Source organism: Camelus bactrianus, chromosome 25 (genome assembly GCF_048773025.1).
Source record: "Camelus bactrianus isolate YW-2024 breed Bactrian camel chromosome 25, ASM4877302v1, whole genome shotgun sequence".
Taxonomy (NCBI): domain Eukaryota; kingdom Metazoa; phylum Chordata; class Mammalia; order Artiodactyla; family Camelidae; genus Camelus; species Camelus bactrianus.
The window spans coordinates 15,437,715-15,462,737 of record NC_133563.1 but is presented as its reverse complement, the minus strand read 5'-3'; the positions used below and the strand labels follow the sequence as shown (position 1 = coordinate 15,462,737).

The following is a 25,023-nucleotide window of genomic DNA, read 5'->3' as shown; positions in this document are numbered from 1 at the left end:
ATACAAATTATTGAAAAAAAAGAATACCTAGAATCGTCAAGGTTACAGAAGACGGCATTCTCACATATTCCTGTTGGAATTATAAACTAATATAACTATAATTATTATAAGAAACACTGGAAGCCAGCTGGATGTCTAATAGAGGGAGAGTTGAATACAGTATAATAGATTCAGATGCAGATATTGAAAAGCATTTAAAAATTCTTTTAGTTATTTTAGAATCAAAAAATGCCATTTATAAATTTTCAGGTATCATAGTAATTTTATATACTAAAAAACAAAAAACAAATTAATTAACTACTATAAACCAAAAAAGATATTTCAGCTGTCATATAACAGACCTGGAGTTCCAGACAAAGGTGTGATGCTTCTTATTGTTGGGGTTCTGAAATTTTTTGCCTGTAAAATAATACTGTTGATAAGCAATCTTACCTCTTTTTTGTTCCTAGTTTTATGAAATATCTCTGCTTCTTATATTATTTATATTTAAACAATATCCATAATATGACTGTCAAAATATTCCTTTTTACATATAAGAAAGTTTAGAAAGAGAAAGAATTACCGCAAAAGGGAGATGTACTATAATTGAAAAACAAAATTCATTCTGAACAGGTGAAAAACAGAGCTGATGGTCAAACAAAGATTCCTCAATAACTGGGATATGTGCAGATCAAAACCTATACCTAAAAACAAATAATGTAGGAGAAAACAAGTGAGCTAGAAATAGATGGAGAAGAGTCCACCTGCAGAAGCACAAGAGTGCCTCAGAGAACAGAAGAGGACATAAACATGGGCAGCATTTTTGGGGAAGCTTTTTGGAGGAGGAAGGTTGCCGGCGGAGAAAAGGATGGCCTCTGCGTGGATACAAAAATTATACGAGCAAAATAACCTCACGCAAAGTAGATTCTCAGTAAATGCCAGCTGTCCCCTGTCCCTACCACTCCCAGTTCTCATTCAGGGACAACCTAGAAGAAAGATGCCCAGATTTCCACCTAAAGTAAAAGGACAGATTTTTTTCAGACTGCCAAAAAAGAGAAATTTCAAAATGTGAGGCCAAGAATGATTTGAGACTCATTCTTTTTTAATAGAGAATCTATGTAAAAATGATAGGAAGTAAAACACCTAGTCAAACAGACTTCGGGCAAAATGTCACTTTTAGAGGTAGAGTAATAGAAAAGGCAGAGGCACAACCAAGTTGTCTGCAAGTCAGTCTCTCTAAGCCACAGTATCCTCATATGAATCATATCTGTGGCAAAAGTAATAGAAGAGCGCACATTAAACGACATATTAGTTACCATTACAACTTGAGAAGCTAGATCAGAAACAGATTTTCAATTTAATACATCATCTGCAAAGAAGACAAGAATCAATGAAGCTGACTAAGCAAATCATTTTCAGAAAATAGAAAAAGAAGAAAGAAGGTTCAGAAAATTAAGAATAATTAATCTGAATAATAACAGCAGTCAAGGATAATGATCAAAGGTATTAAACATAAAATCAGAAAATAGTATGAGGGTTAGATGCTGCAAGTATGTACTTTTTTAAAGGGTTTTAAACAACCCAATAAAAGTGTGCAAAATGTTTGTTATTGGTCTTTGATAAGAATAAAAAGTAATAATAAGCACTTAGGAAATTTTATCACAGCTGGACACTGCTATGACATTTTTATTGTATTTTACATGATACTGATCCTCAACAGACTAGAAATTTCTTAAAAGCTGATCTTTCACCATAGATAGTTTAAGACTCACAGGGCCAGGAAACAGTGAAGATATGATTTCAAAATTCCAAGTGAAATTTATTTCCAAACTAGAGTTCCATACCCAACTAAACTGTCAACCAAATGTGAGCATAGCATGACAGTTTTAGTATTAGAAGACTTTTAATTTAACCTGTTAGTAGAAGGATTTTATTTTCTAAGTACACTTTGCTGCACTAAAATGAGGGGGTAGTAAATCAAGAAAGAGGAAGTCAGAGGATTTAGGAAGCAGGTAGTGACATGAGGGAGAGAGGCAGGAAATACCCAGAAAGCTGATGAAGGTAGATCCCGTGATGACTGACTGCTGTGCAGAATATCTAGAGAACAGCCTGTGCAGACTGGAGTAGGAGCACAGAGGGATTCAGGAGTAATATTTTCTAGGCAGAGATGATTTGATAAATTACCTAATGGTCTGAATATATTGGAAAAAAAAGCCATACTTCTGGTGGAGAGTTCGATACACAGAAAACTAGGCAAATATACACATAAAAAGCCAATTATTGGGGGGACGGTAAAGCTCAATGGTAGAGCATGTGCCTTGCATGCATAAGATCCTGGGTTCAATCCTCAATACCTCCCTTAAAAAGTATAAGTAAATAAATAAACCTAATTACCTCCCCCCACCAAAAAAAAAAGGCAATTATTAACTCCAAGAAAAACAAAATATTGTATGAGAGAGAAATATAATCATAGTATAATATTACTTATATAGACATAACCATATTATAAATAATGGTCTAATCTAAAATAGTAATAAATGGAATATATAGATAAAAACACTGAAGTATAGTAGTTACTATGTGCTAGGCTCTTTCTGATCACCTTATTAATATCATTTAATCCATTTTACATGATGCTGTGAGATAATCTCCATTTTATACATCTCCATTCTACAAAAAATGAAGAAACTGAGGCATAGTTTCATATGACCAAGTCAGAATACATAATAAGCCCTGCATCTGAACCCTGAGACATAGTGCTAAGCCACTATCTATTGGAGGAACCCAGTGGAGAAAATCACTTAGCTATTCCCAGGGGAATTTTAAGAATCCTGAGCAAAGAGCAGGACTCACTAAGCAAAAATGAGTAAGTCATAGGGGTCCTTGGTTTGGGAGAAAGTTAGAAGACACTGTTAGAAACAGAACTGGTTCCAGACTGTGATACAGTAAAAGAAACCTACAGATAATGGCTGAAGGATGGATACTGAGCAGGGGAAAGACATAATAATATGCATGGTTTTGATGGTGCATCTGAACAGTGCAGTGAAGAAGGATGAAGAGACCAACAGGCTACAGGATAATGGGTGAGAAATGACAAGACCAGAATCGAAAAAGGCCATGGCAGGAAAAAAGATCAGGAGATGATGAACTTCAGAGCTGATGAACTTCAGAGCTGATATAGAGGGCAGGATTATCCTGGTTCAGTTTCTGAATAGCTGTGGAGCTGAAGATGTAGGCAAGGAAGAATCCAGGGATGTCCCAGGTTTCTAGCTTGAGATGGTGAGAAATATCAAACAAAAAGTGGGTTTAAGGAGGAATACAAGAAGTCCAGTTTAAGACTTGCTGGGGGCCATTTAGGTGTTTTATTCTAGGAAACAAACCATGGCACCACATTTAGGGAGAGAGAAGAGAGACAGAGGTATTTCAGAATCATATTTGGCAATGTATTTGGGAATCATCAATGCTTCTTGAGGACAAAAGTCATTACTAATTTCCCCAGCATTTCACCTTATATTACAACATTATAGTACTCAGTAACTGACAACTTAAATCATAGTTACAATTTTTCAAAATATATGAGGTGGTCCTTAGAAGAAAATGTATTATTTTAAACACCTATAGTGAGGGTAACTAAATTCTGAATGGCTCTATGCTACCTGCAGTCACATTTTATCTCATTGCATTAGGAAGTATAAAGAAGGGGAAACAGCTATGTTTCTATTTCAAATAAAGGCGAGTCTAATGAAAATAGAAAAAGAAAAATTAAACTAAAAAGCAGAGACAGAGAAAGAGAGAAAGTCGTGTGAACAAGAAAATAATTTGAAAGTATTTAATTTACTAATAAAATTAATTTGAAAAGGAAAACATAAAATGATAAAAAGAGATTCCATTTCTATAGGAGATAATTAAAACTGGCTGAAATTATCCTTCACTACAGGCTAGTAAATTTTTTAATGTGTAAATAGATAACCACCTGCAAAATTAAAAAATAAAAACCCAGTTCTGCAAGAAAGAAAGCACAGCTCAATTACATGTAAGTTAGAGAGGAGATGCTACATACATAGAAGCTGCAGGCCCAGCTGTTGATGTGGCCTTTGCAGGTATTACTTTCTGTAATAGGAACCCCATCCACACTGACTCTAACAGTGTAGGAATCTTCTGGCATTGCTCTGGAAGGCAAATGAACACATAAGGAATGCACAACTCTTTTATTTAATGTGTAGCATTAATGCAAAGTACTGCACCCAATTACATGTCATTTTTGGAAAAAAGTGTCTAAAATTCTAACTTTTGTACAATTAAATTCCATTCTACATAATGGAAAGATGATCTCCACCCTGAACTGTGTACCGCAAATTCTAACATCGTGGTCCTCAGGCACACATTTATTCTGACTAATGCACTGATGCGTATTGAAAAGGAAAACAAACATAACAATAACCATTTAAAACAGTCATATATCACCTTGGTACAATTATTTTATGCATTGTTTTTTAAAAAGTTCTAATCAAGTTTCTCCCTAAGTAAGCTGAAAAACCGCTATCAAGCCTAATGTAGATGACATCCTCTGGAATACGTGCCACCTGTCTCAACTGTGAAAGCTGCAATTTAAAATGATTAATTCCCCCCCTAAGTTGCTAATAACAAACATCAATTTGGGCTGATACTAAAGCACTTGAAATGTCAATCTACAAAATGATCATCTTTAATCTTAATGACTATGTCAAGATTCTGAACAAAATTAATCAAACGAGACAGGAAGGCATAATTTTGATATTTTGAGGAGCATCATTACAATTTAATAGTAGTAATTTGTCTTCTAAAAGAGATCAAAAATGATAAGAGAATAGCTCTAGTAACCTGGGAGAGGGTACAGAATATATTGTGATCATGCCAATATGTGGAAGGAGCATTATATGAATATAATAAACATATAAAACAGTCTAAATATCATGAAATCAAAAATAATAGCTGATAATCAGAATATTATTGTAATAGCCAGAACAATAAAACTATTATAATACTAAAATGCATAACTGTAATTCTGATAGGATGAAAATGATGTCATTAAAGATACTTTAAAACATACCTAGTATAGCATGTAATTTGAGTTGAATGACTCGAATCTTTTTCCACGTCACAAGAAATTGATCGGAAAGAAGAAACTAACTGCACGCTGTTTCCCACCTCAGCATTATCAACTCCATAGTTAAACTGGCTTGCTTGAGCAAAACCTGGAGGAGTAAAAACACTCAATTATTATTAATACATATGAACTCTGTTTCCAAAGATCTAACAATTATCATTTACTAAATTAAATTATCATTTAATAAATAATAAGGAATAGTACTGAAGTAAGCAGTTAACCTGTTTCATATTTATCCCTGTGATTGTAATGCTCTTTGGAAATGTAAAAATTAGTCTTGAATTAATTTATTCATAAAAGCAATGCTTGAGAACCTACCAGGAAGGGCTCTGCTAAAGATTTAATACAAGAGAGTTGGTGGGACAAGGAGCAGGCCACACTAATACAACCAGTCCTGAGGCTGTAATTAATATTCATGTTCCCTCTCCATCACCCATTGTAATCTCCCTAACCATTAGCCTGCACTTCAGCTAATAGAGTGACAGTAACTCTCATCCTGAGGATCTGAGCCCTTGGTTGCCTTGCCCATGTTTGGTTGTGGTTGCCACCACTGTCTATTCCCAGTTACCACTGGACATGGAAGTCAAGGGATGCCCCATGAATGCCGTGAATTCTAGACATACTCCTCCTTATTTGCATTAGGTAAGAGCAATCCTACCTCTTCATGATCATCAGAATTGATTATCTCTAGCAGTCTACTAATTATATTTATTGAATTCAAACTGATCAGGTAGTGGTAGTTCCAGTGGAATCCATATTGGGACCCCTGTTTATCTGGACACTCAGACCCAGAATCCAGCAGAACTTAAAACTGCATGGACGTTAAGCACAAATTGAATTAAGTTTAAAAGCACAGATTCATTTAGCACCATTCAATGTAAGTTTAAAAAGCTGAAGCTCTAAACGTTCTCAGAAACAATGAACAGTACACATATGTAAATTTTTAAAAATATGTTCAGTATATTGTGTACATGTATTTACAAGCACTACATTGTATATGTGCAGTCAAACTCTAACAATTCTACCTAATAAAAGTGAAAAATGAGAAAAAAAGAATTAGCGAATGTGGCTGGGTTAGTATACGAGTGAGAAGTAGTAGGAGATGAGAACAGAAAGGGAGGCATTCAGATTTATCACTGGAGAAATACTGGAGGTTTTAAAACAGAGAAGTGGTATTATCTAACCGATACTTTTCAAGATTCACTAGCTGCTGTTCCAAGAAGAGAATGGTGGCAGAGGTGAGAACAGATTGTGGGCGGGAGTGAAGATGCTGTCTTAGGGAGCAGTGGGTAGATGACTGCTAGGTTAGCAGGGTTCAAGAGAAGACGGAGGACAAGAGGAAAAGGGAAGAAATACTGGTAACCTTTTAGAGAAGTTACACTGTAAAGGGAAGCAGAGAAATGGGGTAGCTGGAGGGGGTTGTGAAGCAAAGGGAGAGTTGATGATTTTCCTTATGCTTTTTTTCAGGTGGGTGAAATAACAGTATGTTTATATGCTGATGGGTAGGTCTGATCCAGCAGAAACAGAGGAATGGATGATGTGAGACAGAGCAGAACATTATTTTAATCTTACTATAAACATAGGAAAATTCAAACCAGATTTGGAAGTAAACATTATTTTTATGCCACAGGAAAGTATTTTACATTATTGAAAGAACATTCAATTTTGAAATAAATCCAAGAAAATAAAACCTATGAATAAGAGTAACTGGATAATGTTCTGTTAATTAAATCCTAAAATTAAATAGTCTCTTAATAAAAATGTAAAAAAGGTACTTAATTCTATTTTAGTTTGCAGAGTGAGTTTATGAAGTTGCCTAGGTTATATTTTTGGATTAAAGCCAAATTAGTAAATCGTTTTTCCCCAGATTACTTCAAAATCTAAAATTCCTAAATTCTGAGTTCTAAAAATATGTGCATTTTTACATATTATTTTCTCTGAATATTCCAAGTGCTTAACATTAAACTACCAGTATAGTTAAATTGATGACCAACCCTGTTTTTGAAATTATGAAAAATTTTCTTTTACACTAAATGATTTGCAACCATGTCATTAATGTAAATGTATGAACTATTTAAAAGATTAGCTACAGATCATATTGTCCCACAGTACAATAATAAAATCAGCAGAGAAAAAAAGTTAACTCAGAGATATACTTTCAAAATCTTATGTATTTATATTACTCATGTTAGAAAAAAATAAACTTTAGGTATTTACCTTAAGCTGTCAGTAGTTTTCAAATGTGTTTCAACAAAACCATCACCCTTATGATATGTGCTCACTTTAACCTTTATTAGTTGAAGTGGCTGAACTGGGGTTGCCAAAGATTTGTGCTATGGATTTTTTAACTAGTGAACATTCTCAGTGTTCTAAAAAGGTCTATTAGACAACATAAATACTGCCTAGCTTAGTGCAGGGCTGGAAGTAGGACTTCACTGTGTCAGGTGTTCATCAAGTGTCAAAGCCCTAAACTCCAGCTCTGGTGAAGCAACGTGTTAAGTGACAGGGCTGTTTACAGGAAAGGGCGTTTGGACCCTGATGTCCTGGGTTGGAATCCCAGCTCCAGCATTTCCTTGCTGTATGAACCTGAGCATCCATTTTAGACATAAACTCTCTCAGTCTTAGTCTCCTTATCAGAAAAAATGACCATAATAATCTACTTACCAGGAATTATTGGGAAGACAACATGAAGATTTATATACAGTACCTAACGTGGTGCCTGGCTCATAGGTAAAGAATTCAATTGATATACTCATATTATAAGTCACAAAAGAGTTATTATTAGTCAGTATTAACATCTTTTTTTTTAATAACACGGAATGAATAAGTAGGTGGCTGGGGTTCAAACCCAGGTTGTAGCTGCCAACCTGGCACCCTTGTGATAGTCAGAGAAAAAATAACATTTTTAAATGCACATTACAAAGCTATTCTCAGTTACCCAATGTAACTTCCTCCAAACCCTATGTTCTTAGCAACCCCCCTATTCTTTATACATAAAAAAATAAATGAACTCAACAAAGGTTAGGGATTTTAATAAAGTCCCCTCTCTTCTTCTAAGCTTAAAACTTAACCCAAGAGGACCCATCCAGCACAGGCTAAAGTACAAACATCAGCTCAACCTACGAAAGACATTTGTATTGAGTTTTCAGTTGTGAATCTAGGAAGGCAGTTACTGCTCAAATGGAACTGTGAGAAGACACATGAAAACACAGAAAAGCAAGCTACTTGTAAAGCCACTCTTTCCTCCTGCCAATTTCTGCTTATCTCTGGAGTTCACCTTGAGTTTGGAACACACAGAAGGGCTGCAGGCAACTAACTAAAGAATAGAAAGTTTTACTTGTGGCTCAGGATGTGATATACGTATTTATTTTCCTACTAGGCACATGTCCCATCAATGATATGGTAACACAGATCTGTTCTTCAGCATTCCTAAGACAAATACAGTCCTAAAAAAATAATACCAATAAAAGATGACATTGTGTTTAGCCTAGGAGTTGTTTTAATGTTTTATACACACACACACACACGTGTATATATATATACACACACATATATATATATACACACACACACATATAAATATATATACATACACACACTTACGCATGTCTCAAATATATATATATTTTCTAAGAGTAAAATATATGGGAAAATATGAACCAAATCAAAAAGATTTGTAAATATTCTCATCATACAGTTTGTTGAAAAAATCTACAGAAATATTTCTAATTGTTTTAGCTAGTTCCAAAGAGATAAAAAGAAAGGAATCATCTTTTAAAAAAGAATTTTAATTTGAAAGTGTAATTCTAAATAAATCATTAGGTGTAAAGAAGATACCTCTGGAAGTACTCCAAAGCACAAAGATTACAGGAAGGACTGGGTGTACCCTGGAAACAGAAAAGGTCGGGGTTTCAGATGGAAATTCTGACATGTTGATGTATTTTTTTCTTTTGGAGAAAAACTGGAGACAAGACTTGCCAGGCACGCAGACCTGGTTCTCCTGATAGCAGCCTGGGCGGCTATCACGGAAAATGTCTTGTGTTGTTGAAGCCAGCAGTTGTCATGCACAGTGCAGGCTGTTTTGGTTTCTCTAGTTAAAAAAAAAGCAGGTTTGAGAGTGTGAAAACCTACTTAAAACTGTAATGTTCAAAACAAAGAGGAAAAAAGGTGCAGTGTGATGGAGGATAACGTCTAAAGAATTAAACAAACCATACCTATATCATGAATGCAAAAGAATAATAAAAATGAAATAGCTCTGATTTAGGGAGCAGATACTATATATGGGTACCTTAAACACATCATCTTTTTCAATATTCACAATAGCCCCAACAGGTAGGAATTAATATCCCACTTGCCCCAGCCCCTTGGTGGGAAGTGGCAAAGATGGAGCTCAAAGACAGTCAGACCCAACTAAAATCTATGTGATTTCCATACTATTAACGAATATATGTATGTTCATGTATGACTGAAACATTATGCTGAACACCAGAAATTGACACATTGTCAAATGACTATATTTCAATAAAAAAATATAAAATTATATAATTCAACACTTCATTTAAATACAAATTTATGTGCTACACATTTTAATAGGGAAATACTTAGGAAAAAAGAACCATAAGTAAAATGTTACTCCTTCTATCTCACTGATTTTTTTTAAATAAAGACAAATACCAAAGAAGACAGTTGAGAAATGCAAAGTAACAAACCCAGTAAAGTTAGAACATTCTAGAGCTAATGATAATGCTCCTCATCAAATCAGTCATCTTAGGAGCAGATACAATTATTTCCACGATCATGTAATCGCTCAAAACATTTTTACTTGGGCAGCATAATTGTAAAATTATATTACCTTTGGCTCCTGAAGACAGAGTTTAGAACAAAATATTGCAGTGGCAAATTTTTGCCCATTAAGTTTAACATTATGTGTGAAAATAGACAAAAGTCATTTGGAGACACAAAAATATTAACAGTAGATCTTTCTAGAGGGTGGAATTTCAGAGAACTCAAATCAAACATTTCTATACTTTACTCTTACATCATGACCTTTACAAAAGTAAAACATTTTCAAAGTCAGATGGGACCAACATTTAAGTAATTTCGTAGTTACAATTCCACTTAGACAAAGTGTTCTTCGTGATTAATAAACTATCTCTGTATTCAATTCTAAAGATGGAGTATGGGTCAGAGAGTTCTTCCAAATAAACTTTGTTCAAGTACCAAATTCACGTAGCTTTGGGGGTCTAGTGTGTTTTGTGAATTCATTATCATTGCTTTACACACATTCTGTATATATTCATATATCATATGAATGATATGGGCCGCTCAAACCTATATAAAACAGTATTCAGATTCAGCCTCTGAGAAAGATGTATGCTATCACAATTTTAGTCACCTACAGTGTGTGGTTAAAGCAAGGAGAAGGAAGATAAATCAGGGTGGGGAGCGGGTATCTGCAATTCAAATAGGATTTAACTATTCTAAGCCTCTGCTTTTGGCATCCAGAAATACAAGCTGATGGGAAACCTGGACACTCACCACGACACTTTGGGCTTCATAAGTAAGAGGATTATTCCTGCGCCTGAAAAGTTCAGAAAGTCCAGAAAGAGCAAACGGTATAGCTAGATTAATAAGGATGTTCTTCCAAAATGCTTTAAGAATGCAATGTTTTGTTTCATCTTTTCCTGTTTCTAACTAGGGATGATCTGAATTTATGTACTCAAGCCATGACTCCTGGACCAGAAAAAGTGCAGGTTTGAGGCAGAAGGAAATAGCTGAACAGTTTTATTGTTTTGTTTTAATCTGAGCATTTTTCTCATGGTATTTAAATATCTGTTAAAAACTCAACAGCTTTCAAACAAACGATCTTAACAGCAACTTATAATATAAGGCAGCGATGAATAAAGACATTGTAAAATAGTTTTTAACAAATACATAGTCTCCAGATGTTTAACTCTAAAAAACAAAAACAATTTAATCTAAAATATATTGTTCATGATTTAGAGGCATAAATCATTCAATTATATCATTGAGAGATTAAATTCTACAGAAATTTTACTTAGAAGTATTAGAATACATTTCAATATATATGACAGAATTGTTAAATAGTTTGCTTTGTCAATTCTCTGACTTCAAAAACTTCTCACTGCTCTTCTTAAAGACTAAACAATAGCTTTTATTAATATCCTTTAAAATTTTTTCTTTCCCATCTTTTAAAAATTCTTAAGCATCTGACTACTTCTATCATTTAGACTGTAAAAGTCTTACGGCTAAAATAACCACATATTTCTATTTAACCCTAGGAACAGCTGCTCATTAAACATATTCCCTAATTGCCTACTTTGTTTTCATCCCAAGACCAGGTAAGGAGGAAGAGTCATATAAAACCCACGATTTGATGGAGCATTTGATAAGGATGGTGGCAGAAGAAGGGATCCAAAGCTTTGCTTTCCATTGTCTTTCTCCTTTCCATACCATTCTACTTCTCTACCATACCCTCTTACTAACATCCTACTCTCAAAGCCCTCCAAATTTGTTTTATTTTAATACGAAGATAATGTTATTAGACCCAGGAAGGACAAAGTTAGTAATTGCAGAGTTGAGTTAAAGATGTTCCCTTTAACACAATCGTTACAATCCAGATCTTGAAGTTAAGCAAGTAATTATAATACAAATTCAGATGATCAGGTTGATAGAGACTCTTGGAGATTTCATTAGCTGTCAAAGAGGATAGTTTTACTACTCCGGCCAAATGAAGAAGGCATTTTTTTAAACCATAAATCTCTAAATGTGAAACGGTCTTTAAAATACGTCAACCTTGGCCAAAAAAAAAAAAAAAAAAAAAAAAAGGCAACAATACCTTCTCCTTTGATTGTCAGTCTTGTTGCTCCGTTTATGCTGCCATACTTGGGTATTATTTCTGTGATTTTGGGAATTATTTTAGAGCCATCTGAAAGATATTAAAAACTACAGTAGAAGTAAAAGTATCAAGTACTTCATTTCAAGCATCAAATTTTGTAACACAAATTACAATGCTGTAAGAACTACATCATAGAGATTATAGGACTGAAAGTAAAGACACCCATGTTTTATTTTTGGTTCCATTACTAATCAATGACCTGACAGGGAGTTAAATCACTAATTTAGTCAATAGTCATTGGCTTCACGCAAAGCATTATCTTATGTGCTACAAAGAGAAGGAATAATATGTGATCATTTTCATCATTCTTACCTATCATACAATAAAACATTTATTAGCCCCTTAATTTCATGGAGCACTCTACTAGCTGCAGTTCTTTAACTACAGTTATCAGCCCACACAGCACCAGACAATGCTGGAGAAACAGCTCTGTGAAGAAACAGGTCATTATGAGAGCCCTTAAGAAATGCAAAGCTAGGTAAATTGAAAGAATAGTCCAGGTACAAAAAGGAATGTGTTTTAAGAAGAAATTGTTTTCTGTAACAGAGTAAGACTTCAGGAAAGATCATTTCTGGTACCTTTTAAGCCTCTCGATTAAAATGGGTTCTTAATGTATAGGTCACTAAATCATTTGACAAACAGTGCTAGGTTCCTGGGGATATATAAATGTGCAACAATCCCAACCTCCAAAAAGCTCAACTTAGTACAAAATGACAGAAGGGAACACAGGGCTACATGTGACAAAGAAGGGGCATTTCATCCACACTGCTTGGGTCATACTGGCTTCTTGAGAGACAGGTGTACTTGCTGCTTCTGGGAGAGCAAACATGAATTAGCTAGACTGGGCCACCCCTGGGAAATGTAGACTTCTAGAAAGAAACACGGGGTAAGTGAGCGGCCTCTTTGAGGAACTGTAATTAATGCTTTAAATTAACTCAAAGATACACAGTGACTAGAAGGATTTATTTTCTGCTTACATTATACAGATTTGATAATTTTTAGATCCAGTAACAAATTCTCAGAATAGATGGAAAAATTCAGTAGGGGACACAAAGAAAAGTCAGAGAAACTGTTTGAAATGGGTGCATGAGAAAAAGTTAAAAGAAATTATGATTGTTTAGTTCATTCCTGCCTGGGAAAAGTTTAGTTTGGACTTCACCTACAATGGCCAAAGCTCTCCAGCCAAGAGTAGGAAACTCCAGCGAGGGAGCTGGATCCTATCTCACAGACGCGCTGCTCCTCAACTATCTCAGGTTCATCCTCCGCGTTATCTCCTCGAACAACTCCAATTTCTTATCGGTCTCTTCCCAGCCCTCTCCTGGGTATTACTCTGAAGGCACAGGGCAGCTGCCCCTGGAAATGACTGACACCCGCCACAAAGACCCATTCCTGTCCCATTGGGAGACTGTCCTCCCTTCGGTGGGGAAGGGACACCCAAGAAGACTGAGGGAAGCCCCCGGTTGAGTCCCCCACCCCCAGCCAAATTTCAGGCTCTTTTTCAACTGAGTCTCTTGGGATAGAGGGGGTGAGATTTCATAATTCAAGCACCAACTCTTATGGCAAGATCAATTTCTCTGTCCCTCTGTCAGTGCGTGTTTGTCTGTGTCTGTCTGTCTGTCCCTGTGTTAAGCCTGGCTTCCAGGTCCCCTAGTCTCCAGGATCGCTGTGCAGCCACACCCGCAACCTTGTCCCACAGCTGGTGCCAGGCGGTGCCGCCTCTCCCGCGACCCCAGGAGCAGAGGCGGTGTCTACACGGACCTCTCCTGCTTGCCTCCCTGGCGCCCCAACTGCGTTACCTGCGTGGGGTTCCGCGACGCACAGGAGCAGCCCCCAGAGGCTCCAGGTCCCCCAAAGCCACAGGTGTGCCATCGCGGCGCGAGTTCCTCAGGGTCCACGCCCGCCGCTCGCTGGCAGCCGCCGCCGGCGCGGGGCTCTGCTAGCTCCCGCGCGCGCCTCGTGTTCCCACGCGCGCAGGCGGACTCGGCCGCCCGGCCCCGCCCCGCCCCGCCCCGCCAGCCCGCGGCGCCCCCGGGGCTGGCGCGCAGACGCACACCCTCCACCCGAGCACCCAGCCGCCCGGGGCCCGCCGCACTCCTCGAACCTCCACGCCCAAACGTGGGCGCTGCCCCTCCAAGGCTGTCTCCACAGGTGCCACAGCCCCGCTTCTTTTTGGTAAGACAGCTCAGTGGGCAAGTTTTCCTACAATCTCACTTTTTCTTTTTCCCTCCCTCCCTTCCTCCCCCTCCCTCCCTCTCTCACAGACCCCACACATTTTCCCCCTTCAGACTCATGTAAGTTCGTGCTGTCCCTTGAATTGACAGTCATACTAAGGTTTGTTGATCTCTGGACACGTCCCAAACACCATGCCTCACAGATTTCAATTCACAATAATTCCGAAAGGACTGTTGTTATTATTATTATTATTCCTATTGTTAAAAACCGTAGACTGAGGCGAAGGTTAAGTAACTTGCCAACTGACTTGCCATGTCACCACTCTACTGAAAGTGGGGCCTGAAAAGGTATGTAGACCCTTCTTCCTTCTCTTGGAACTCCCTGCACCATGTGACACTGTTGATAATCTTTCTTGAAATTCCATTCCTGCGCATGGTCTTGGATTTCTTCCTGCTTCTCCAATCGCTTCTATCAAATATTTTTTTCTTCCATCCTCTTCTGAAAATTGGTATTCCTGTAGGTTTTTTTTCACCCTTCCCCTCTTGTATCTGGAAGTAGACCAATTAGCAGAAAATCAGCCAGTTGAATGCCAATTTGTTAATTATTTGCCAAATTGACTAAATTTGAAGATTGCAGTGTTGTACAGCAATAATTAGCAGCTTTGCCAAGAATAATTTAGAAGCATTAACAAAAATATTCACTTTAGGTTATTAGCTATGAAATGTGTACAAGTATATATTTCAAGATCAGTAATAAAAATATAATTTAATGTGGGAGTTTCTATATGAAATTGTTTGGTTAATTTTGGTTTCTTTTCTGGTGCTTTCAAATTAAAGTTAAATTAATTAAAATTAAATTTTAGATGATATCACTAAAAAGTAATTTAGATGAGAGTTTATTCAAAATTCTGATTTTTGCAGATGTTTTTAAATTTATAAATTTAAATGAAGTATGAGGCATAGGCAAATGATAGTAAAAAGAATATTTTAAATGCTTCTAGTATTAAAAAAAAAGTAGAAAACGTCATTTAAAAGTATCTTGAAATAAGTCAGAAGTAGGTGAAAAATCTTGTCCCATATCATACACTGACGTTGTAATTTCTAATCAGGAATCATTGAAATAGGCAGACTTTCTTATAGAAGGATCTATGTTTACAACAAAAAGGAAAACTATTCTAAGTTTTGGAAATATCAGTAAAGTGATTAGAACCTTTTTATGTTGATTTCTGTCTTGCCAAACTTTTAATATTTTTAAGATTCTTTCACAAAATTCTTCAAATGTATCTACCAGCAAATGGCATACAATATTTAATATATAATGTGGTTATTCCTGTTGTGTTTTATTTCATTCTTCTACTTGTATTAACCACATAGTCCCTTCCAGATAGCTTTACTTCCTTTACACCTAGTCTTACAACAAGGTAACTATATACTTAAGTATGTACAAGTATATATACCACATATATTTACATATGTATATATGTACATAGTATATACACATATCCAATGTAATACCTGATATTATGAAATAACATAATATGAAAAATGTGTGTATAATTTTTCTATGTATTTTATCATCAGTAACCAAAATAAAACAATCTTGTTCAAGCAGCTAAATATTTATGTTAAACTGCATTCATTTAATTTAGCAAACTTGGCTAATTAATCATTCAGCAAATTGATCATTTGGCTAATTAGCTTTAGGAAAATTGATATTAAACAAGTAGCCTGCTTTCTTGTCACATAATGACCAAATTTCTTACATAGTGCTTATTTGTATAAGTCAATGTCCTGAAAAAAGATCACACCAGCGAGATTTCTAATATTAAATTATTAACATAAGTGAGAATAAATAGTTATAACTAGGTGGAAATTCATATAATCAAAAAGTCTATTTGGAATCAGAAAAAGTGGTTACATAGCTTACATAACTGATGATTTAAATTGTATTCTTCTTTAGAATCTTTAAACCTTTGCAGTACAGACTCATCATGGAACATGGACATGGGGAAACATGAAAGGAGAAACCGAACTATCATATCCTGCATTTCTTTTGTAAGTTTAAAAAAAATCTAGTTCCAACAAAATCTACCTATAGGGCCAGCGTCATGGGAATATGACTTGTGTGGTCTCATTGGGCCCCGTGCTTGGTTTAATGCTCTGCTGTCACCATCTTGAAATCCTTAATAATTTTTGAATGAGAGAATCCCTATTTTCATTTTGTCTGGGATCTCACAATTATATAGCTGGTCCTGTTGCCTTTATGATGAAAAAAGATTTTAAACTTCTTGATCCTTTGATTTAAAATTAATAAGAGAAAGTAAAAACTTGCAGAACTAGAAGGAATAAGGAATTCACTTCTGAATTCACTTAACTTGGCAAATGAGTTGTGTGCTGGAGCCTGATTTTGAATCTAGCCCTGATTGTGAGAGGTGGTGAACAAAATGAAGTATCTACAAAACAGTAGTTTGCCTTCAACAAATATTCAGTGTACTAGGCATTAAGACAATGGCAGTATGTTAAAACAAATCCTTATTCTCATGGAACTTACATCCTTAGTGGAAATAGACAATATACAAAATAAATGAGTAAAATATATAGTATGTTAGAGAGTAATACATGCTAGAGAGAGAAAAATAGAGCAGGGAAGAATATAATTGTGTTTGTGTGTGATGAAGTTTTAGATAGGATGAAGAGGAAGTTATCACCAAGACAGTGAAATTTGAGTGAAGATCTAAAGGTCTGAGGTGAGCTGCTTAGCCATGTGGACATCTGGGAGAAGAGAGTTCTAGGCAACTGGGAGAACAAATGCCAATGTGTAAGGAGGGAGTGTGCCTGGTGTGCAGGCAGGAAAGCCAGAGTGGCCGGAGTGGCGGGAACAAGCAGGATGCTAGACGATGTGAGGTCAGGGAAGTAATGGGAGGAGGGAAAGGTCAGGCAGGATCGTGGGCTTGACTCTGAGTGAGATGGGAATCCACTGTAGAATACTGAGCTGAAATGTGACATGCTTCAACTTATGTTTTCAAACACCCAGCTGCTGTTTTGTTGCGCTGGGGCAAGGGCAGGCACAGAGGGATCAATTAGAAGGCTAGTGCAAACAATCCAGGCACGACTACTGGTAGCTTGGACCAGAATGGGAACAGTGTTGGCAGTGCACAGTGGTCAGATTCTGGATATATTTGAGAGCTAAGTTAACAGGATTTGCTGACAAGGAGTTGAAGGATAAGAAGAAAAAAAAAAGAGTCAAACATGACTGCAAGGATTTGGGCCTCAACAGTCAGAAGTATGGGGGCTTTTAAGTACTGGTGAAGAATGCTGAAGAGGTGGGTTTGGAAGAGTGTATCAGGGGCTCACTTTTGATATCAAGTTTAAGACCTATTAGACACCAAGTGAGGTGTGAAATAGGAAGTTTGACTTTTGAGTCTGAAATTCGGTGGAAAATCCATGTTGGAGAGATCATTCTGAGGATCATGAGCATACTTTTTAAGAACAGTGAGACCAAATGCGATCACCCAGAGAGTGGAAGATAGATGGCAACTTGGAAAGATCTAAAGGGTGAGCTTTGGGGAACTTCAGTACTTAGTAGTAGGAAAGATGAGGGAAAACGAGCAGAGCTGACTGAGAAGGAGTGGTCAAAGAGACAGCAGGAAAATCAGGACAGTATTGTTTGGGAAGCCGAGTAGGAAAGTATTTTAAGGAGAAAGAAATAATAACTATCAATTGTTGCTGCTACATCAAGCAAGAACAGCACGGAGAATTGCCTTTGGACTTAACAACGGGAAGGTTATTGGAGGCTCTGGTAAGAGCGGTTTTAGTAAAGTGGTGAGGGTGAAATCCTGATTGGAGTGGATTCCCAAAAGAATAGACAGGGATAACTGAGGATCATCTTAGAGTCTACCTGCCACGAAAAGCTAGAAAAGTTGGAAAATCAATAGCCTAAGGGAAAAAAGTCACTGCAGGGAGCCAAGGGTGGTGGTCTTGAATTAAAATGAAACCAATGAGACTACGGGAGCGTTTTTCTCCAGCTGCTTTGAGGTGTGCAGGTGCAGGCATGCGGGTAGGCAGCTCTGGCAAAGCTAGTGGTTTTACCCACTGGGCTCTAAATCGCTGGCCTCCACTGAGATGACACTGTCAGCAGCAGCATTCTCAAATAGGAAGTCAGGAAACTAGAAAGATGCTAACGGGTGAAGAAGCTCTAAAACCTACGAACAGAAAAACCTTTCTTCTCAAGCCAGCCTGTGGGCTTGGTTTTATTTTTCGATGTCTTGGTCATTTTTGTTTCCATTGTTTGAAGTAGACAGGTGTCATTTAAGGGGCTCTGTCATTTCTCTCTTTTTGATATCATCCCAGTTTCTCCTTTGTGGAGTAATCTCTTCCCCATTAGATATAGTCTATTGAGTCAGGTTTTCGGGGTGAGGGGGTGGGGAGTGACCCAGAGTAAATCAATCAGATTCTCCCTGGAGCTTGAATTGAGCAGAGGAACAAAGAGAGAGCCCGAATGCTGGGGTCTGATCGTTGCCTTGGAGGTGACCTGACCAGGCTGTTCACACAAGGGCTGTTTCTGAGGTTCTTTCCTTGCAGTCTTAGAAAGTACCTTGGCTCCTACCTGTTTACCACACTTTGATTTTCCAGGTTTCCCAGTGGTAATATGAATTTCAGATATTCTTTGTATAAATTGCCTTTTGATTAAGTTTGCCAGTCAGTTACTGTTCTTTGCAACCCCCCAAAATTCTAATTAAGAAAAAAAAATTTTATCAGTAAATCATGCTGTTAAAGGGAGGAGAGCTTTTTATTCTCCTCTCTTTATTTCTCTTACTTTCACATTTCGTTTTTAGCAGGATGGAAAAGGTGTGACATTATATCCACTATGCAGTATTTGATAAAAAGACATGTTCAACTGTGTAAAAATTCTAGATGTTTGTCGCAAGCAATGTCAACATTGTTGTCTTGTACAGCAAACATACCTTTTTCTTAAACAAGTTTTGGAAGACAAATAGCATTAGTAACAGTGAATGAACCATATTGGTACCTAGCTACATAGACTGATAGTAGAAATTGGCCCTATATTGTGGCTCAGAAATTTCTTGTATATATTTATTTTTTATTATATATGAGTTGAAAGAAACAAATCACCTTATTACAGTATAACTTGCTAGAAAGCCCTGGAAAATAAGATACTGCATTTTGAAAAATGCAGCACTAGGTAAAATGACTTAATAAAGTGGCGGTGTTCTCAAAGGGCTGAATCATTTGGTAATTCTTTTTTTCCCCAAAACCCTACATTAATTTACATATGGAAGCTAGGTTGACCTCCAATTTTTCTTAGACACAAAGTTATTAAGCCTCCCTTCCTCAAATAACTATCTACATAGTAGGACAATCCTAGCTGAGAAAATTTTTCCTAGTACAGAGCTGAGAGCAAGTCAGCATCCTGTGAGCCCTTGCCAGAGGGTAATGAACAAATGTTTTGAAGTAGACAAAAAGCCATTAAACTTGACTTTATACTATGAAACATTCCACAGTATTTCCTGACCAAGTAGGAGCTGATGGATTGGAATTTATCCCTATTGCCCTCTTTCCTCCCTTTTAAAATAAAATAAATGGCAAATAAGGTTGAGTGAGGGAAAAATAACCTAGAAAGGAACAAAAAGCCAGTGTAACTGGAGATAGCAAATGAGGGGGAGGGAGCATGGGGAGATGAGTTTGGAGAGAGAGTTGGGGCAAGATCAGGAAGGCGTTTAGAACTCAAGTAAGGCGTTGTCTGGTTGTAGGTGGAGGTGGGAGACTTGAGTGACTCATGTTTCAGAAAATGCATTGTAGCTGCTTAGTTAAGGGATTAAATTGGGGACAGGAATGGAAATAAGACCAGTCAGGATGTTGTGGTGGTCTGGACTAGAGACGGTAAAGATGGAACTAGAATGGCAGTGTTGAAATTGTTAAGAAATGGGGACAGATTCCTGGATATGGGTTGGAGATAGCACTGCTGTTAACTTTTGGAATTATATTTTGGAATGGATTCATGGGGTAAGTGAAGCCTAGGATGTTCCAGGTTTTGGATGCTAATGTTTAGTGGGTGGTGGTGCCATTTACCGTGATGTGGAAAGGCTGGGGGAGGTTCTGTTCTGGGGTGGGAGATCCGTACTCCTGACTTGTCCAGCTTGAGTTCAAGGTCCTATTGGAGGCAGGTTGCTTAGAAGGTGAGAGCCTGGATTTGGGAGGCAGGATACCTGGGCTCCAGGCTTCATTCTGCTGCCCAGTAGCTGGGAAAACCTTGGACAAGCTATTGAACATTTTTCTGCCTCAGGTTTCTTTGTATGTAAAAGAGAATAATAGAATTTACCTGATAGTGCTGATTTGAGAAGTAAATAACTTAGTAAATGTAAAATACTTAGAATAGTGCCTAGCATATGGTAAGCCCTCAACAAAGGCTAACTATTCCTACAAACCAAGTGTAAATGTCAGTAAGTGAACAAATAAAATGCGGGAGTTACTCATCAACATGTAGATGGAATTTAAAGCCACAAGAATGGCTGAGATCCTTGAGGGCAGGTGTTCATGAGCTTGGATGGGAAAAAATTACAGCTTTATTTTCACTTTTCTCAAAGGGAAAATTTGCATTCCCTTCAATGATCAATGTAGACAGCAAACCACAGTATTGTTATTAGTATCTGAGATTTGTCACTCAAGGAAAGCATAGATATTTTCATATGATATTACAGTTGCTGGAGGTATCTTGATTCATCACGTATGCTCATCGCTACTTATGAGAATTATTAGAGCCACAACAAGACCACTCATGACTGCACGCTTCCTGTCTCACATACCGGTACATTAGTTAATGTGATTAGTTAATTAGTTCATCTGGGACACAAAGGCTATGGTCGTGTTGTTTTTTAATGGACTATTTTTTTAGAGTAGTTTTAGGTTCACAAAATGGAGTGGAAGTTACAGAGATTTCCCATGTACCCCCTGCCCTGCCATATGCAAAGCCTCCCCCATTATCGACATTCCCCACCAGAGTGGTACCTTTGTTATAATTGACAAACCTACATTGACACATTATCACCTGAGGTCCATAGTTTAAGTTTCACTCTTATATATTCTATAAGTTTGGATAACTTTATAATGACATGTATACACTACTGAAGTTTCATACAGAGTAGTCTTGCCGCTCTGAAAATCCTCTGTACTTTTGTTCATTCCTCCCTCACCCAATCCCAAACAGCCTCTGCTCATTTTACTGTCTCCATAGTTTTGCCTTTTCTAGAATATTATATAATTGGAATCATACAGTATGTAGGCTTTTCAGATTGCTTTCTTCCCCTTACTAAGATGGATTTAAGTTTCTTCTATGTCTTTTCATGGCTTGATAGCTCATTTCTTTTGAGCATTGAATAATATTCTGTTGTCTGGATGTACCACGGTTTATTTATCCATTCACCTACTGAAAGACATCTTAGTTGCTTCCAAGTTTTGGAAATTATGAATAAAGTTGCCGTAAACACTGTGTGCAGGTTTTTATGTGGATATAGGTTTTCAGCTCCTTTGGGTAGATACCAAGGAGTGTGATTGCTGGATCATGGGGTAAGAGTATATTTTGTTTTGTAAGAAACCATGAAACTCTCTTCCAAAGTGGCTGCACCATTTTGCATTCCTACTGGGAATGAATGAAGACTACTGTTGCTCCACATCTTCCCCAGAATTTAGTATTGGCAGTGTACTGGATTTTAGATATTCTAATAAGTGTGCAATGATATCTCATTATTGTCTTAATCTGCATTTCCCTGATAACGTATGAGAGCATCTTTTCATATGCTTATTTGCCAAGTGCATATCTTCTTTGGTGGGGTGTCTGTTACAATTTTTGGCCCATTTTTAAATCAGATTGTTTTCTTATTGTTGAATTTTAGGAGTTCTTTGTATATTTTGGTTGATAATCTTTTATTGGAAATAATCTTTCACAAATATTTTCTTCCAGCCTGTGGCTTGTCTTTTCATTCTCTTGACAGTGTCTTTTGCAGGGCAGAAATTTTAAATTTGAATGAAGTCCGGTTTATCAATTAGTTCTTTTATGGGTTGTGCCACCACAGTGTTTTTATTTTTAAAAATTCTTGCAAACTCCTGCAGGCATTTTCATGCAGGAAAATCTCAAGATGAAGAACTAGGATACACCCAAAACTTGAATCTTCCATTTAACAAAATTCTTTTCTCTAATATCCTGTAAAGTGGGAGAGACTTAAGTTCAGTCATGTGCACTGAAAATGTTTGAGTTGGTTTTTGGACTGGAACAGAAAAGAAATTGTTGAAAGAGGTCATCGAATCAAGGATATGACCGCTGGTTGACCTTCGAGCTGGACCCAGGCTATCAGAGGCTCCTCACCCTCTCCTCTGTCCTTGGAATATACGTTCTGCTTACTGTTCGCACAGTGGGAGCCATTTTCAAGGACACAGCCTAGAAAAGGTAAGGTGTTTGAGACCATCTGGACAGAATATGTGACTGAACCCTGTTAAGACCTCCATATAAACTTCTAAGAGTCTGGCAGGCAGGTATAGAAATCTACTTGTTTTGTAGCCACCCAAGATAAGCCTGGCATGTCAGTTCTCTTGCTTATTAAACCTTCCACCCACCAATCTGGAGTGGTCTGCCTCTTTCTTCGGTCTCTCCTTGCCCTCCATGCGTGGGGCCAGTTTCAGATTGCACCTGGGTAGCTCCTGAGATTTCAAACCAACAGAAAACTAGGAAAGGTTCTAAAGTCAAATGTTTTGACATATTGTAGAATTATTGACATACCATATTTTGAAACAAGCAATGGAGGAATTAACAGCCACGCCATTCCCCTTGAATATGCACCTGGAAGGAGAATTCTTATTTTGTGAACCTCTTTTGGAGACTACCAAGGCTGTTAACATGTTGGAAATGGTGAAAAGTTGTTTTATTGCTCTGTTTTTTAAAAATTGTTTTTCCAGACAAAGCTTTGATTGGGAAAAAAAGCATTGTACTCCTTACATGCTTGGTCCCAGAATGCTCGGTAGTGTATCTGGTATTGCTACCTTAATGGAAAAGGAAGCACCTCATAAATACCATCACTTCTTGTTTTTTAACACAGACGTGCACCAGGAAGTAAGACATACGGACAGGGCGAGGGTGTAGTTCAATGGTAGAGTGTGTGCTTAGCATACATGAGGTTCTGGGTTCAATCCCCAGTACCTCCAGTGAAATAAATAAGTAAATAAATAAACCTAATTTACAGCCCCCCCCAAAACAAACAACAACAAAAAAATACGATGAAAAAAGAAAGACTGTTTTTACAATCCTGAGAGAAGCTTTGCCAACAACCATAAAAGTCATCATTATCCTCTGATAATTCCTCTGAACCAGTGCATTTAAAGAATTGTCAATAAGAGCACCAGGATATAAAGTACATCTTTACTAAATAGTTTGCTGGCTTTCCCAGAGAGCAGGACTTAACTGCTTGTTTGAATTAAGGACAGTCGTTTTAATTTTTCTGAGAGAAAAGAAATTCCACACTCGGAATAACTTGGAAAGAATGATTTGTCTTGTCTGCTCACCTGGCAGGTATTTTTAACCATATGAATGAGATAAAGCTTTCATTTCAAGCCCATTATGGTTTCTCCTTTAAAATAAAAAATTGTAAGCTTCCTAAGATTAGCAGCTGATGGGGAAGACCAGAATAGAGGCTGACATCCTTTCCAGACTTTGAAATGCTGGAGATGACTATCAGTTTCTTAAAAAAGAGAGATCTGTGGACACCTAGACACTATTGAAGACTCTTTCAGAAGTTACTTCTATCTTGATGGTGTTAAAGCTGAACTATAGATCTATAACTCTTTTTCTTTCTGATATAAACTCAATCAAAGATTTTGTCCTAGCTTACTATCTTTGATCTTAGAACCAAATCTTATTACAGTTAAACTTAGAAAGCCTTTGAGAATTCTGGTGTTCTTTGAGACAAGCCTTTTGGGCTTTGTAAAGTGAGGTAAAGAAGTTTTAACTCTATTTGCAAAATTATATGTATCTTAACAATCAAGATTTTCAATACTTGCAACGATTAAAACAAAAATTTGAAATTGATGGAATGCCCAACATATCATATATATGACATATATATGTTGTCCTGTTGAACCCAGCCCACAATTTAATGTTCTTACACAAGTTAGGAAATAACTTGAATAAGCCTTTACACTGATGTTTTAAAATAAGAAGACATGAGATTTATGTGTATTTGAAATGCATTGCCTTATTTTTGTGTTAATAAAGAGGAATATAATACATTTATTTTGAAATACTTTATAATTATATTTTAGTATATGTTCCTGTGTAATTCTAAGAATTTTCTTTTGTGCATTTAAGTATATTATTCTGGGAAAGAATGTATAGGCTTCACTTTACTGCTAAAATAACACAAAAGCAGTTAAGATCCCTTCATTTAGGGAGACAGTGCAGATAGAGAAAAAACTAAGTCATGTAATTAGGATTTGAAGAACTAACAATTAGAGGCCTAGCAGAAGAGAAGTTAGTGAACAAGACTGAGAGATAGCAGCCATGAGTCGGGGGAAAAGTCGGATAGTTGTAGCATGGAAATCAAGAGAACGTGTCTGAGAAAGGAGGTCACTTGTACAATGCATCCAAGAGGTTGATTAAGGTAGTGAGTCTGCCTTGACCTTGATGTGAATAGCTTCAGTGGAATGTAATTTCCATGAGTGAATAAGTGGAAGGTGAAGTGGAGACAGCACCTAGAGACAACTCAGTCATGGAGCCTTCCTTGCTTTGAATGGAAGCAGAGAAA

General features: G+C 37.0%; 1 protein-coding gene across 3 annotated transcripts in view; it reads right to left on the bottom strand.

The window, feature by feature from the left end:
• PKHD1L1 (PKHD1 like 1) overlaps window positions 1-14,002 on the bottom strand; it is a 133,739-nt gene extending 119,737 nt beyond the window's left edge. For 2 of the 3 annotated variants that reach the window (XM_010955840.3, XM_045517270.2), the window contains exons 1-5: window positions 13,841-14,000; window positions 11,985-12,074; window positions 5,069-5,213; window positions 4,040-4,148; window positions 342-399 (exon numbers count right to left, since the gene is read on the bottom strand). In XM_010955840.3, the coding sequence (XP_010954142.2) occupies window positions 342-399; window positions 4,040-4,148; window positions 5,069-5,213; window positions 11,985-12,074; window positions 13,841-13,913 (475 nt within the window). In that variant the 5' untranslated portion in view covers window positions 13,914-14,000. Of the gene's footprint in view, window positions 1-341; window positions 400-4,039; window positions 4,149-5,068; window positions 5,214-11,984; window positions 12,075-13,840 lie in introns of all 3 variants that reach the window. The other variant, XR_006725162.2, reaches the window with a different exon arrangement.
• Between the last annotated feature and the right edge of the window lie 11,021 nt (window positions 14,003-25,023).